The sequence below is a fragment of the Cydia strobilella genome, chromosome 1 (assembly GCF_947568885.1).
Source record: "Cydia strobilella chromosome 1, ilCydStro3.1, whole genome shotgun sequence".
NCBI classification, from domain to species: domain Eukaryota; kingdom Metazoa; phylum Arthropoda; class Insecta; order Lepidoptera; family Tortricidae; genus Cydia; species Cydia strobilella.
In genome coordinates, this window is record NC_086041.1 from 14,803,742 (window position 1) to 14,819,217 (window position 15,476).

The following is a 15,476-nucleotide window of genomic DNA, read 5'->3' on the forward strand; positions in this document are numbered from 1 at the left end:
ATGGGTCGCTAATATGTACATAGACAGGAGATTCATTGACAGGATTTGTTATTTTTTTACATATTTTCGGAGTCTGCCTACATCGCGGCAATCCACAGTATTATGATTCATCGCGTTTTGAACATTTCGTAGTCATCATTTTTTGTTTGTTTCTTGGTACGTCAGACCTTGACTACAATAACGATGAGCGCAATTTACTCGACGTTTGGGTCAATCGAATAAACTATCACTTGTTCCAGGTTCGTTACCCCTTGATTCAGTTATATACCTATGTGCTTTTATCATGAATATCATGATTCATGTATATTTTATCTCTAGTTACTTATAAATTAGCAGCAGTAAACTCTTTATTGTACAGAAACACCAAGAAGGAACTTAATAGGTACAATTAGGAAAAGGTAATATTTGACACATAAGTATATTATTAGTCAAGTTGTTTTAAAACCTAAGTATGGCTGAAGCTAGCGGCATGGACTTGACCCTAGGAACTAGCACAGACCGCGAGCCAGCCACAAAAACATAATTAGGTAGATAATGCTCGCGACATCCAAATGTGCCGCAAAAGTGCTAATATATACTCTATGCACTTACCGTTAAGGTCGAGCACCATTTGTGTGTTGAAGTAGCTGCTAACGTCACCGCGCGCCGACACTGCAACAAAATATGATTATTAGAGAACCAGGATACAATCAATAGGTATCAAATCGGTGAATTTAACTGAGGAATATTCTACAACACAAAAAAATACTTTATTTCTGAAAATATTAATGTCAAATTGTCCATAAGAAACACCTTGTAAAAAATAGAGAACAGCATTGTGATTTCGGAGCAACCAACACTAACTCTATGGGATTGATCCCATAGGAAAGTTGTTCAGTGTGACTACGCTCGCGTTGTATGGAAATAAGTTATAATTTCAAATAACTTAGAAGATACGAAAAAGCCTAGATGCAGTTAAACATCTTGTACCTAACTACCTATTGTGAAATGGACTAGGTACACTCTTGCAATGAGTCTATGTAGAAGCCTTTAGCCTGTCTTATACCTTACAAAAACCGGCAAAATCATCTTTAGCTTCTTTACCGCTACGCCTGTTTTAAACGAATAGCCACAGTGAAAAAAAAAAACACTCGGCGCTATTAAGTGTCAATTGGCACAATGTTAATGTAAAAACTTTGACAATCCAACATTGAATGTGCGAATGTGATAGATTTCATATATTTAGTGAAGGTGCAAAAAGCGGAGTGTGCGGACACAATCGCCTCTCGACGCGTGGTCCAGCAGCTGCGCCGATGCCGATGACCGTTGCTTGCCAAATCCAACAATCATTGTCATATCGTCAAATGCGGGGGCGGACCATTCTATATTCAAAGTTAATAGAATAATCCATCCGCCGGTGGCCATAAATTATCCTACACCATGATCATTAGGGACGAACGTGGCGCTTGTGCCGGGCACTGTGCGCAGTGAGAGAGAAGGTAATGAGCGTACCTAAGGTAATTCAACAAACGAATGGTTACTCGTAACTGTACATATAATATTCATTAATTTGCTCTAATAAACATGTTATAAATACGACGACCGGTCTGGCCTAGTGGGTAGTGACCCTGCCTGTGAAGCCGATGGTCCTGGGTTCGAATCCCGGTAAGGTCAATTATTTTGTGTGATGAGCACAGATATTTGTTCTTGAGTCATGGGTGTTTTCTATGTATTTAAGTGTAAGTATATATTATATATAAATAAATATTATGGGACATTCTTACACAGATTGACTAAGTCCCACGGTAAGTCCAAGGAGGCTTACCGCGTCGGTGACTAAGGCACTGACTTTAAACGTATCAGTTTGCTAGCGCATATAAAACAAGATAATATTTAATTTTTCCCCGTTTGAAGTCGGTTTTCCTTTTTTTTAAAGATTAATTTTATTTTTCCATTTTTAGTGTTTCTTCATCTGTCTGGCCAAACTGTCACTAAACATTTTTGCTCTTCCGGTAAGTATCAAGGTCTGGATCTAAGCTATCAAGATTTGAGGAGCTGGACCTCATGGAACCCATCATCAGAACTAGACCTTAACACAAATGTTCCTTCAGAACTTACTTGTGCTTAACAAATATAACGAAGAGGACTTAAATCCTCCTGTCAGGTATATTATACTTACTAGGAGACTCCATTAACTGTATTGTCAAAACGAAATAATTACCTAAATAAATAATTTTTCAATTTTCAATTTTTTTTCAAACAAAAAAAAAACAATTTTCCAAATAGGTTTACCAATGACGGAGTTATGAGTCCAATTGATAACCTCCTCCTTTTTTGAAGTCGGTTAAAAATTACTAATCAAGCATATTTCTGCCTATTCTGAATAGGCAAATATTAGCAACGTAATATAAAGATTTCATAAAGATTTGTTAATTTATTTGTTACAAGTATAACTTATGTTGCGTTTCCTCGAGTCGCAACATGTTGTGTATCGCGTGTCGCAAGTACCGACTAAGCAGCCGCACCAACTTAAAGACATGCACCGACTGCCCTCGAACGGTGAAAAATTAAAGGGTCACTTCACCCAAGGGACGGTTCGGTACGCGACGTATTGGCGAACTTTTGGGGCCATTATTTACCTAAGCTTGAAATGGAATTATGTAGCATAGACAACTACTCTGCAAAATAGCAATCAGCCACGCTATATTTGTGCAAAACTTTGATATTATTATTAAATAAGTATGTGAATATGTGTTAGAACACATTTCAGCTAGTTTTATCTGATTATTTATAGCGGGAGACATGTAAGTACATTGACTGACGAGTGTCCGATAAACAGTTGGTTTAGGTAGTTATACTTTAAACGGAATCATAGTAGATTTTGTGGGAATATTGTCGAGCTTTAAATCTGTAAAAATAACCTTGACGAAAGTGAATTAAACCTCTTGGGAGGGCCACTTGAAGTGTGACGGAGGTACCCACAAAAAAAAACTAAACCGGAACCGATTGGTAACCGCTGTCGCGCAGAAAATACAGAAGAAGAACGCTCCATGGCGGTGTTTTGTTGTGATGTAAGGAGGACCTCAGCTTATCTTAGAAGGCATCGCATTAGACTTAGGGAAATAAACGAGCGGATAGTTTCTATTTAAAGTGGGGTCAGGTGCCCCCCCTCAGTAAATCGCGCGCGTGAAATAGTGCCGGCCAGCGAGCAACGCGCTGGTCCCGCGGGACCCGACCTGCTCGCTACTCCATAAATCGTCCCCATTTGGCTAACCCGCGAATCAAAGAAAGGTAATTCACAATGTTTAAATCCAATTTGAGAAAAGAAAGAACGAGGGCGCCCTTCCCCCGCTGATGCGCGGCAGGAATGTAAATCAGCGGCAGCGTCGTCGACAAACCATTTATTGCCGTTGTGTCGCTTATTATGACTTTCGAGTGGCCAATAAATACACTCAATACACGAATTTTGCATGTTTTTACCTTGACTTGTACGCAAGGAAAGACATATAAATATTAATTACATAAAATATGCAGATGAAAACGAAACGAGCCAAATTTGGCCACAGGTCTAACACGCAAGGCTGATCTACTACTGATCGAGGCGAACACTGTTTTCTCCTCAACGAGTGTTTTTGCGAAGCGGTGACGCGTTATCAGTTACAATAATTTGTGTTAACACGAAATCGCGTGAGCCGCATGCCTGACGATATGCTAATCAGACGAGACTGACGACTCTATTAGAAACATTTTCAATAAAAACACCTCGGGATTTTCTCGCGATTAACCGAGCAACAGATCGCTTCGCAGAATTACAGGTTTCTATTTTGGTGTCGCGGATTCTCGAGACGAGAATCTGTCGGTGTCGTTGACCGGCGGTGGTTAATTAGGCGCCCCCGCGTCCCCCGCTATGTTTCACCCCCGCACCCGCCTTCGGCTCACGCACATGGCTCGTAGCGGACACAAACATTGCCCCATATACGAAAATCGATACGTCCGTAACGGGAGCACGTTCAATGTTAACACTTGTCTCGCCTCGACCCGCGTCACAGGACGCTGCTGCACGCCCGAAGGGTAATAACCACGTTGTCTACCCGACACTGACGCAAAACTGAGTCCCGCCTGAAGAGATTTCAGAATTTAGGTACGAGTATGTACAATCTGGGACATTGCCGGTAAACCGCTTTAGAAAAAAATTAGCTCGATCCTTACGAGTGAGCTAAACTCCGCCTCCCATAGAGATAACCAATTACGATTTACGATGTATTTAGGATTCTTTATCTTAATAATGAAAAGGTAATGAGACAAACAATAGGGAGTAGGGACAGTTTATTAGTTGTTGTTGTTTAGGCTAAACTTCGCCTCCCCATAAAGATAAAGAATTAGGATGCATTTTGGATTCCTTATCTTAGTTTGCACATGCCGGCCGTCACAAAGAAAATGGACGGCAATAAACGTTACCTGAGCTAACCTTTCTTTTCAACAGCCCCATTTTTAAGTGCCATGCTATTGGTCATCACATTAATGATATCGCCTGACCGTCTGCAAGACGTTTAAACGACTTTTGCCCTTAAGGTGGTTCTCCGGGAATGTTCCCGATTGTAGCTACACGCAAAACTAAGTAGACTCGAGTGAAGGGGCGGCGATATGCATCCGTTTGTCTGAAAGGCTACTTATCGGTGTTTCTTTTAGAAGCCTAATATTATTATGGTATCTCGTTGATTGATTAACACTAACTTAAAAGAACGAACACGTCAGTAACGAGTATTTTGCCGCATGACACGACTAGTCGCGCGGCGCATCTTCCCTGAGTAAGCTCCATTATTTTAATAAGCCATTATTTCGATATAGATTGGCCCCATAATGTTGAAACGTCGAAAACTATTAAAAATCCCGCATGACAATTTAATAAACAAACAGAAATCATAATTAGGCTTTTAATGTAGTCGACATTACAAACACGGCAGAGAACGAAGCCGGCCGATGTGTATCGCGGCGAATCTGCATAAGCATGAAATTAATTAATTAGACACGTATAATGAGACATTAAGAGCGCCGTGCGGGCCAACGCGCGCACGCACGCCTCCAAGCTGCGTCTACACATCTTGCCAGAAAAGCATAAAGCGACGCAAACGTGGCAATCGACTAAGTGCTTATTTTAGATTGCAAGTGATCACCATTTATGTACATACATCAGAACAACATTAAATGAATGCATTATTTTTGTGTCCATCCATGTCTTAAACGAACCAGATAATACACACACACAGATATATCATCCCGCATCTGTCAGAACCCGAGTGCGATAATGCACGCACTTGAATAGTCAGTTTTAATACTTTTAATGTATGTTGTAATATATATTGTAAAGCAAGTAAACACATCTCACTTGTTTGGTTTGATTCAGTTATGCACATAAAACGTGACGTTTTCAACCAAAAGGTACAACAATGTCGGTTGTCGATAAAGTTGATTTCTAATTGAAGCTATATGGAAATAGCGCCTTACTGACAAGCGACAATAAGTACCCTTTTAATTGAAAATGGCACAAGTAACCGATCAATTCGGGAAAACTATTTTTATATTTATCCTGCAAAACAATACAAGTGTAAATATCCGTGTGGGTTATCAACTTAACATTAAAACCATGGATTTTTCTGGAATGCATAATATTTTGAACTAAGGGTCAATTTGAGCTTCGCTAACGATAAACAACATGTTAAAAAAAGGTGAATAGATTTGTGGTAAATTATATCAATCATCTAATAACTATATCAGTTCACAAAATAATAGATTTGTCAGCAAAATCAAGCCAACAAGCAATGTGTTTCCAGCTCACCAATAAAATTGAGTATTTCTGTCGGAAAAAACGAGAAATTAAAATTATATTTTCAAAGGCTTCGGCGCTGCGGGATGCAAGCGTTCTCATAAGTGATATGATGATGTCACTTCCGTCGCGCTTAGAACTTGGCTTTCCGGATTTGCAATAACACTTTAGGACTAGGGGAAGGACAAACATGATCACGTGGGTAGTATGATTGTTTTTTTTTTACTAATTGATCTTAAACAGATACATAATATTACGATTTGACCTTTTTGGTTATTTGTTCATATCAATAAGTCTCACATATCGATTTATTTGCTGATAGACCTACTATTTTGGTAACAGAACAAATTTTTATTTAGGCAGGATACACATTTTCATTAATTTGGTAATTCGAATTTGGAGACAGATTTGATTAATACGATGACAAATATATTTGTTGGGAATATAATCAGTGATCGGAATAGGCAGAGTATATCACGTATTATTATATCGCGTATATTGAATTTATAATATTTACATCCCGACGTTTCGAACCCTTTACAGCGTTCGTGGTCAACGGGTGACTACTCCCCGTGTAATCCGTTTTCATAGTTTTATTTCATGAGTAACTATCGCGGTAACCGAAGTCAGAGTATAAATACCTAAACTTGGTAGAACAAAGTTATAAAGTGGAGACTGCCTTGCGATAACATTTTTTTCCGGGACTAAAGTCCCAGATACGTAAGTACAAGTAAATAATATTGTTATAAATATGGCAAAAAAGAATGCATTCCTCGTTTTTGTCTAATTAAATCAATACAAACAACCAATTTTTTTTGTAACTCAATATATATTTCTTAAATCTAAATACATACCTACACTTAATCTCGCTACTCAATGTAAATACAACATTATTTCAATACTTATTATTATTATTGGGGGATTCAAATTCAAATCTAAAGTTCGGTGACTGAAAATATAGTTGGCAATATAGTTGCCAATTAAAATGTTCTATGGAAGGCAGAAATGTCCCTAAATAAAGCAAAAATACCGGAGAACAAAGGCGTCTCTTAAATAAACTGTGTAAGTATCCAGTTACTTACCTTCTTACCTATCGGAAGTGGCATCATTGTGGCGATAATGGACCTGCTATTACAGTCACGATTTTTTTCTTAATAATATTAAAATTTTTGCAACCTTTCACTTTCGGTTGTTTTATTTATATGTATACTTATATTTAGCAGGAAACTTCTAACCTAGAGATTCTGTCGCATTATTCAGTATCAGTGTCGCTAACCGTAAGGAACAGGTAATTTAATAATATCTAATAATCATTAAAAGAGTACTAAAAACTAAGCAGTCACTTTATATAGCTGTTCTCAAACTTTTTTGGCGACGGAACCCTGTCGGAAAGCGAAATATTTGACAGAGCCCCAAAAAAAAAAACGTTCGTCACTATTTAACTGTATACCTAATAGAAGAGCTGGTTATTGATTTGTTTTCGCTTTTTTCGCGGAGCCCCCACAGAGGCTTTGCGGAGCCCTAGGGGTCCGCGGAGCACACTTTGAGAATGGCTGAATTATAACTAATTCAATGGGTATTTTCTGGGAGAGGTTGTTAAAGACAATTATTAATCGATATAGCAAGTAGTTTCTTTTATACGGTTACATGAATGCACGCATATAACTATTCTATCTCGGAAAAACGAGCATTATGGTTGGGGAGCCTGGATTCGGTCGTTGCCTGGAGTTGGGATTTTCGTAGTTACTCGAGCGCGTCAGATTAAGATATGAGTGATATCTTGCTACCTCGTGGAGTCTACCTTTTCCACTTTTAGCCGTTTATGTTGAGCAGTTGGTTGGTGGGTGGGTTCAACAAATCGTTAAGGAGATTGTGGATTTTTACAAGTAATGCTATAATTGTGCTATTACTAAATCTGACAATTATTTGTACGCATTACCTTAATATGACGGTTACAATGTGAAAATCGGGCGTTTGTCATCAGATTAAGGAAATGCGTAACAATACGTGTCATATTCAGTTATAGAAAAATTATAGCATTAACTTGGACCAAAACGACCAAATCCACAATCTACTTAATGATTTTTTTTAACCCTCCACCAACCCCCCGAAATTTAAAAAAATCTGTAGACGCTTCCCTGCTCACTGGAATAAAAAACTTTATATAACTTTTTTTTCTTCTTATCATCTAATCTTTCGATTCCAATAGGCCTCTACTCTACGACGCTCGAGTAACTACACATTTAGCATCATCGGCTCCCCAGCTATCAGTGATATTTTTTAAGTAGGTACCTATAAAGTATGTATAACAATCGGGTGAATTGACAAACATCAATGCTTGTTTTCTTTTGAAACATTCTTATAACAAATTCATGTTCGTACAAAATATTCGATGCATTATTCGGAAGTCACAATGTACTTTTTAGAAAGAATATGCTTATAATTTCATTTGCATTTTACAATTATGAGAACTATGCTGTGAAAGTTATAGCGTGCTTACGGTATCAACCTTGAATTGATATGTCGTGATTTTAAAATAAGTCGCAGATATTCTACAATTTGTTTTTCAATGACCTATCAATGACTTGCCACTTGACATTTTTTATTCATAAGACATACAGTACCGGCCAATAATATATCGCATTTGAGTGTTTTTGTATCATGAAGTTATACCCTAAACAGGAGCGAAATGTCACTTTTTTTGCCATACTAAATTGAACCTTATCACCGAGGCAGAAAGGTGTTCGTACCAGAGAGAAAACGGTCCACATGAGATAGCAAAAGTGGGTCGCGGTGTCCCACTCGCACATGTTGCCAATGTTAAAAAAATACCATTTTGGTAGTATTTATATCAATAACTACTAAAATTAAATACCTTCTTATATTATTTAAGTGCTATATTCAGAGTGCGGTTCTGATATCTTTTACGCAATTTGTAAATAGTTATAATGTCAATATTATTAACTGATTTAACCAAGCATGTGCACAACAAAAAATACATTAATTTTAATATGGTAGACATTGTAGTAACTTTGAATATTAATTGGTATCCCCAACTTAATAAAGAAATTTTCAAAATACATTAATGGCGGCGCTCAAGATTTATTTGCGAAATAAAGTATAAAATGGGTAAAAGATGTTGTGTGAAAGGTTGCAGAAGTGAAAGTTTTGTTGATTGTGGTATATCTTTTCACAGGTAAGCCTCAACTATTAAAGTTTACGATAAAAATACAAGAAAACATTGTCAAACTCATTAGGGTGACTATGATGTCGGCACGATGTGAATCGGCCTTACAGAGTTCTTATTACCTACGTACTTACTTAATGTAAAAATAAGTTTACCTAAATAAGTATATCTTTATTTCGGCATGTTTAATTATTTGGTTGATAGATAGATAGATAAATGATTTATTTGTGCACGTAATGAGAGCTATATAATTGCCAAAATTTAAATCCAAAATCCTTAAATATTACAGACACATTTATACATAATATTCTATATAGGTTGAACACATATTTCCGTCAGTACACAAAGGCGGCAAATTAAAAAAAAATGGTGCAATTAACTACGATGACGCTTAAAGAATAGCTGAAGTGTGCAAAAGAGAAGCCATTACGTATATGAACATACCATGAGTGCGAAAGAGGCAGATGAAAAAAACGTGACCATTTTTAGGGTTCCGTACCCAAAGGGTAAAAACGGGACCCTATCACTAAGACTCCGCTGTCCGTCTGTCAGTCTGTCTGTCATCAGTAACAGCTTTTATAACGACTAAATTAAGTAAGGTTTTGAGAAGCGTTTTACAGAGGAGAAAAAAACTATATCCATTCTCTCTGACTTCCTATGCATGAATGAAAAAAGATCTTGGCCAAACTATACATTCCAACTTATCCTAATATCCCACATACATATGACTTATGGTCACCCTAATTAGAAAGAGATGCAACCGCCCACTTTGACTTCTCATGTGGACACACTTTTTGGCCCGTGTACTCCATCCGGTTTATTAAAATCTAAATCCGTGTTTTGTATGAGCTTGTTTAGAGTACACAATATAGGTTAGTTTGTAGATTGCATATTTTACTAGTCATTTTATATAAATATATGATGAATATTGCAACCACCGAAATACTGTGAATTACAATAGGATACTCCGAGTATCCTATTGTAATTCACAGTATTTCTGAGTATCATACTCAGCATATTACTATAAAACCTTTAGTAAAAAAAAGAGGTTAATAATACATTAAAAAAACCTCTATGCAAAAACCATTACAATGAGACAAATTTTTCTCATCGCCCGTACAAAGGAATACTACTAGACTACCTAAAGCAGTGAGGTGGAAGTCACTCACAAATGTAAAATAAAAGTTATACCGTAAAAACATGGAGGTGATATATTATTGGCCGGTACTGTACAAATATAAAATACTACTAATTATAACGCTTACAATTTAATTACCTTCATGTTAATTTAATTTATTGCTAGACACTTCATAATCTTGCTTATTATTTTAATAAAAAACATTAATGATGCCGCCGGAACCAAAATTACCTACTATTATTTATTCTGTGATTGTACTAAGTATTTCAATATCGTAAGAGTTTTTGTATTTATATTCACTCACCTTTTATTCAACTAAACATAGATCCAATTCAGTACGACGAGTATAGGTAGCTACAAGAGGTAAGACAAGATATCTGCTTACGTCATACATGACCTGTTACTGAACTTAATCAATGAGACATTTATAAAAATGCGGGTAATAACATTTTAGGAAGTCACGGCTAACATTAAAAAATCGGGTATTGAAAAGTCCGGTTTAATAAGGAAATAATGCCAAATTACTATTAACGCAGGTGTGTTGCGTGTGCGGCAAAAGAGCGCGACGCTCCCAGGCGGAGGCGCGCGCGCAGGCCGGCGCGCGGAGTCCACGGGCAATAACGCGTAAAGGCAAACACATCACACATTGATGACATTATTATCCCCAAATTACCACGTAATTGATGGAAAACAGCACCACCATTTCGATTACATTATCGTCAGCGTCAATTCAATTGTTATTTTAATGTGAATGCGACGATTACGTCATTATAAAGCTATTGTTCGTCAAGATATCTCTATTTCTATTCCTTGTCACTCTGTTTTTAGGGTTCTGTAGTCAACTATTTTGCCTTATAGTTTCGCGATTTCCGTCAGTCTGTCCGTCTGTCAGTCCGAGGGTTTGCTCCGTGAACGTTCGTGCTAGAAAGCTGCAATTTGGCATGGATATATAAATTAATAAACCCGACAAAGTCGTACAATAGAACAAAAAAAAATTTTTTTTTAGGATAGGTACCTCCCCTTACATGTAGTGCGAGTGTAATTTTTTTACGCTTTAACCCTATAGTGTGGGACATCGTTGGATAGGTCTTTCAAAACGAATAAGGGTCTTCAACGAACATTTTTTTATATAGGGAATATGTTCAAATAATCGCTCCGAAAGAAAAAAATGGGGGACACATTTTTTTCTTTCGTGGGTCCAAAAAATATGAAAAAATGTTGGAAATAGAGCTTAAGAAAGACATTCAATGAAAACTATAGCGAACATGATCAGTTTAATCGCTTGCGAGTTGTCGCAAAAAGTCTCCCCTTCATAAAATACGTACTTACAGCTACAGTTATTACGACATTAAACGGATTTTTAGAGTTATCTGGCATTATTCATGTAAATAAAGCAAAATGTAAGATAATAGGGATGATGACACATGTTGAATTTTATAACAAAATCTAGTAAAATATATAAATGACCAATTTATCACAATAATGTGGATAAAAAAATAATATAAGGAAAAATTACAAAAATACAGGACAGGAAGTTTAAATATTTAAGCTTTTTTAACTTTCAAAAAGGGAAAAAGTAAGGGTACCATTCGATTCCTTACATTTTATTAGAAACAAAATTGTATGGCAACTATATACATAAACGCAATATTTCACCGACAAAATCGCATTTTTACTTATTTTTCATACATTCAAGATGGGCTCTCAGTGAACTTGACGTCACGTTCACTTATCGTTTTATTAGAAGCGTTTCGCGAGTGAAGTACGAATGTCGGACTTTGACTATCATTTCTAACTTTTGTAATGCTTTAATGCAATGGGTCCCATATAGACATTTGATCCTAAAAACAAACCTGATCGATTGATACCATTTAGGAAAAAATTACATCTAGCCTATTGCCTATTTTACTCATTTTATTTGTAATTTAATTTCTTTAAAAACGTTTCATTGACTGAATGAGTAGGTACCTAATGCCGTTGACTATTGGCAGTTTTAAAACGAAAAAGTAAAAAATTCAAAAGTAAGAGGCAATCCCGCTGATTTTCATACTTTAATTAACAAATCATTTTAAAATTACTGCAGTTTCCTAAAATATGTGTTTTTTCATAAATATTGCAATTTAATGTTTTTCGCTACCTATGGATTATTATGACCAGACATGCAAAGTCTCCGACTGAAAGTAAGTTCTAAGGAAAAAATCATGGCCATACGTCTATTACTTTAATTTTCTAAATCAGTTTGATAAGCCCCTTTGATTTGAAGTCTATTTAAATTATCTTGAGGATGGTTAACCAGACCTACCTAATTTTAATTGTTCATGAAAGCTTTTATCTTTTCTATGCAACGGTAACTACCAACAACTACTTACACATTTTTTGACTCCTTATTCCTTAGATTATGAGAAGTTACCCTGATAGTCAGAAACTAAAAATAATTGAAAAAAGCCTAAAAAATATCAATAAAAGTTTAAAGGTAATTTAGTAGTTAAAAATTGTCCTCGACTGTTAGTGAGCCGTGATAAAAAGCCGGTACAACGCTAAGAAGATGATTACTAGAGTTGGCCTCCACATTAGTTTGTATGTCAACATGCCAAACGTGTCACTTCCGTTGATAATAATAGAGTAATGCGTCAAGAGGTATCTGTATTGTCCAAACCTAGCAATCGATAACTTCTACCCTTGGTATTGGTACAACGATAACTGGCATTGCCTGTTGTATATAAATTAAATTCAAATACACCTACCAACGATATTTCAATATTATTTAGCTTTGCTTAGTTTGGACACATTTGGGGCCACGCTTAGTATGCATATAAGATTGTCCTCAAATACGAAATTACTTGATAAAATTCTGCCACTTTCCAATTATTACTGGAACGGCATTTAGGTTCTAAAAATCTGTTACCTATTCACTAAGCAGCGCACTCGCAATAATAAATCAGTAGCGTAGATAAATAAATATGAAATCAATATTTAACAGATTTTCAAAATTTGTATGACGCTTCTTAGAAAGGCTGTATTGTGAGCTTAACTCAGCTTATACATATGCAATATGGGCACTCGGTATTTCTTGACATTCATATCTACCGTCTACCTCTGTAGTCTGATATTTATGGACATGAAACATTACCCATTAAAAAAAAACATAAGTAGGTAACAAGTCAACGTGTCACTTACATTCGGATCTTATTAACTTCATTCATGTACAATTTGTTAAACATCACGTGGTTGGATGAGGTACAAAAATGAACATAAATTAAGATGAAAATAAAGGATATCCTATGTACATTTTTTGTATAACACAAACATTGCAATATGTTTCAAAATGTAATTCGTATGTTTAAAAAATATCAAAGTAATTACAAATAAGCTATTTATTTAAGGTTAAAAATAAACCAAATAAAAATTCCTTCACCCTCTGGCTGAGTAATGATTGTCTAAAGATTTTACCGTATAAGACGGAGCCAATTTTATTATTAGAAGCCCTTCCTTGTCCAAATAGAAAAGCAACACTCCAGTTCACAATAAAAAGGCGAAGTGCATGCGGGGCGTGTCAAAGGAATCATTTTGCACACGAATTGAGGCGACAAAGGAGTGAGAGAGTTAATATTATTTGCGGAGGGTGGCAGCCCAGGCTCCGGGGACCGCGTCTTACAGCGCGCCACCTGACCCGCGTTACTTCTGATAAAGGATTATGTCCGAACGACTTGTTGACGTTTTTTATGTCCAGATATTTGTTGTCGCACAATATTGATATTGTGCGGGGTCGGAAGGGTTGCCAGAGTTTAATTATGGCCCCTTGCCGGTCTGTTAATACACCTTCGAGATTTGGGTGTGTTCGTTGATTCGAAGGATATATTATTATGTAACGTTTATTAGGTAACTATATATACAAAATGTAAGATAATTAAGCTGAACTCAGTTCATAGTTTAAGCACTTAAAGGCTTGATAGGTATTATATGATTTTATAGTTTTAGGTTGGATATTAATGGAGATTCTAATTTACCTTTAAATCTTATAATATTTAAGAATTATCCTTCCGATACCGGTCTTCTTTTGTTTTAAATGTAAAGATGTGTGAATACTAACTCTGTAAATACTTAATGTACATCTTAATATGGATAAAAACAGTAATTTTGAAATCCTTTAATGCCAATTAAATACAAAACTACTTTAAAACTTACTACATTGTCGGCCAGTGAATTGTCTTCGCATAATCGCCTTGGTCACTTAAAAATTGGACGTACCTGTAAACCTGCTGCCAAGGGTCAGCACGTTTAATGTTGTGTCAGACATTTGATATCGGTTTAAATTTGTATAACGATGGGGTCGAACGAATGACAATAATGGAGCGCGCAAATCTGACCCCAGAGACATACAACTCGCGGCAGGGGTCGTGAAGAATGGGATCAAAGCCGCTAAAGAATCGCGCTGTCAAAATGACGGTTACGCGAGTAGGGGTTGCACTATTTGTTTATGTCGGGTTCGATCGCGATGCTGGTCGGGTCCAGTTGGCGTGCACGGGTCAGGCTGCGGCTGGCTGTCTCACTGAAAACACTGGGCACTGGACACACACTACTGACCGTGGTCCCTCGCGCGCGGCGGCGCGGGTGGCCAGACAGGCAGGTCACGCAGGCGCATGGAGCAGTCGAGCGGCTGGTCGCGCAGAGCCAGCGCGGGCATGGCGCGGCCGCGGCCGCCGGTCGTGGGTCGCGCCGTCTCTCCGGAGCGAGCGTCCGCCCACTAAGCGCGTCGGTGAGACACTGCCGCGCCGATCCGCTTTTTTTCCCGAGGTTTTTTTCGCGCGCGGGCGGGGGCGGGGCGGCGCCGGCCAATGGCGCGCCACTCCCCCGCCGCACCGCGCCGCCCCGCAAGAGCCTCTTATTTACGTGCCGTATATTAAAAGGGTTTTCCGCGTGCCGTTATGGATTTTCCTTCGCGAAGAGTTTTACATACGCGTCCGCCCGCCCGCGCCGGCCCGCTCCGCTCCGCACCCGGACCCAGGCTGCGCTGCGGTAGGTAGCGCATTCCTCGAGATACAATCATGCTTCAGCAAGAAGTGTCGCAGCAAAAACTGCTCGCCAGAATCGGTGCTGAAGTAAAAAGTCTTCACAATTTTCATTCATGTACGTTTCGATATAAGAATGGAGTGTTTTCGTTTATCGGGCCATGACTCGGTGGGGTATCATTTCGACGTTGCGGGTGATTATTGTATGTAATTTACTTTTGTTAAGCTGGAAAATTAGGAGTGTGGCGGGCGGAGAGGCGTGACGTCACGGCGCGCGGGGTCAACAGCCTTTGCCTCTGAACTTGAACTCATGACCGCTCACAATTAACATGCCCATTA

General features: G+C 37.7%; 1 protein-coding gene across 3 annotated transcripts in view; it reads right to left on the reverse strand.

Annotated features, from left to right (window-relative positions):
• Positions 1-14,907, reverse strand: part of LOC134746164 (POU domain, class 2, transcription factor 3-like) — a 90,437-nt gene extending 75,530 nt beyond the window's left edge. For 2 of the 3 annotated variants that reach the window (XM_063680488.1, XM_063680471.1), the window contains exons 1-2: positions 14,377-14,688; positions 592-651 (exon numbers count right to left, since the gene is read on the reverse strand). In XM_063680488.1, coding sequence (XP_063536558.1) covers positions 592-651; positions 14,377-14,506 — 190 coding nt within the window. In that variant the 5' untranslated portion in view covers positions 14,507-14,688. Of the gene's footprint in view, positions 1-591; positions 652-14,376; positions 14,689-14,712 lie in introns of those variants that run through there. The other variant, XM_063680480.1, reaches the window with a different exon arrangement.
• Positions 14,908-15,476: the final 569 nt, after the last annotated feature.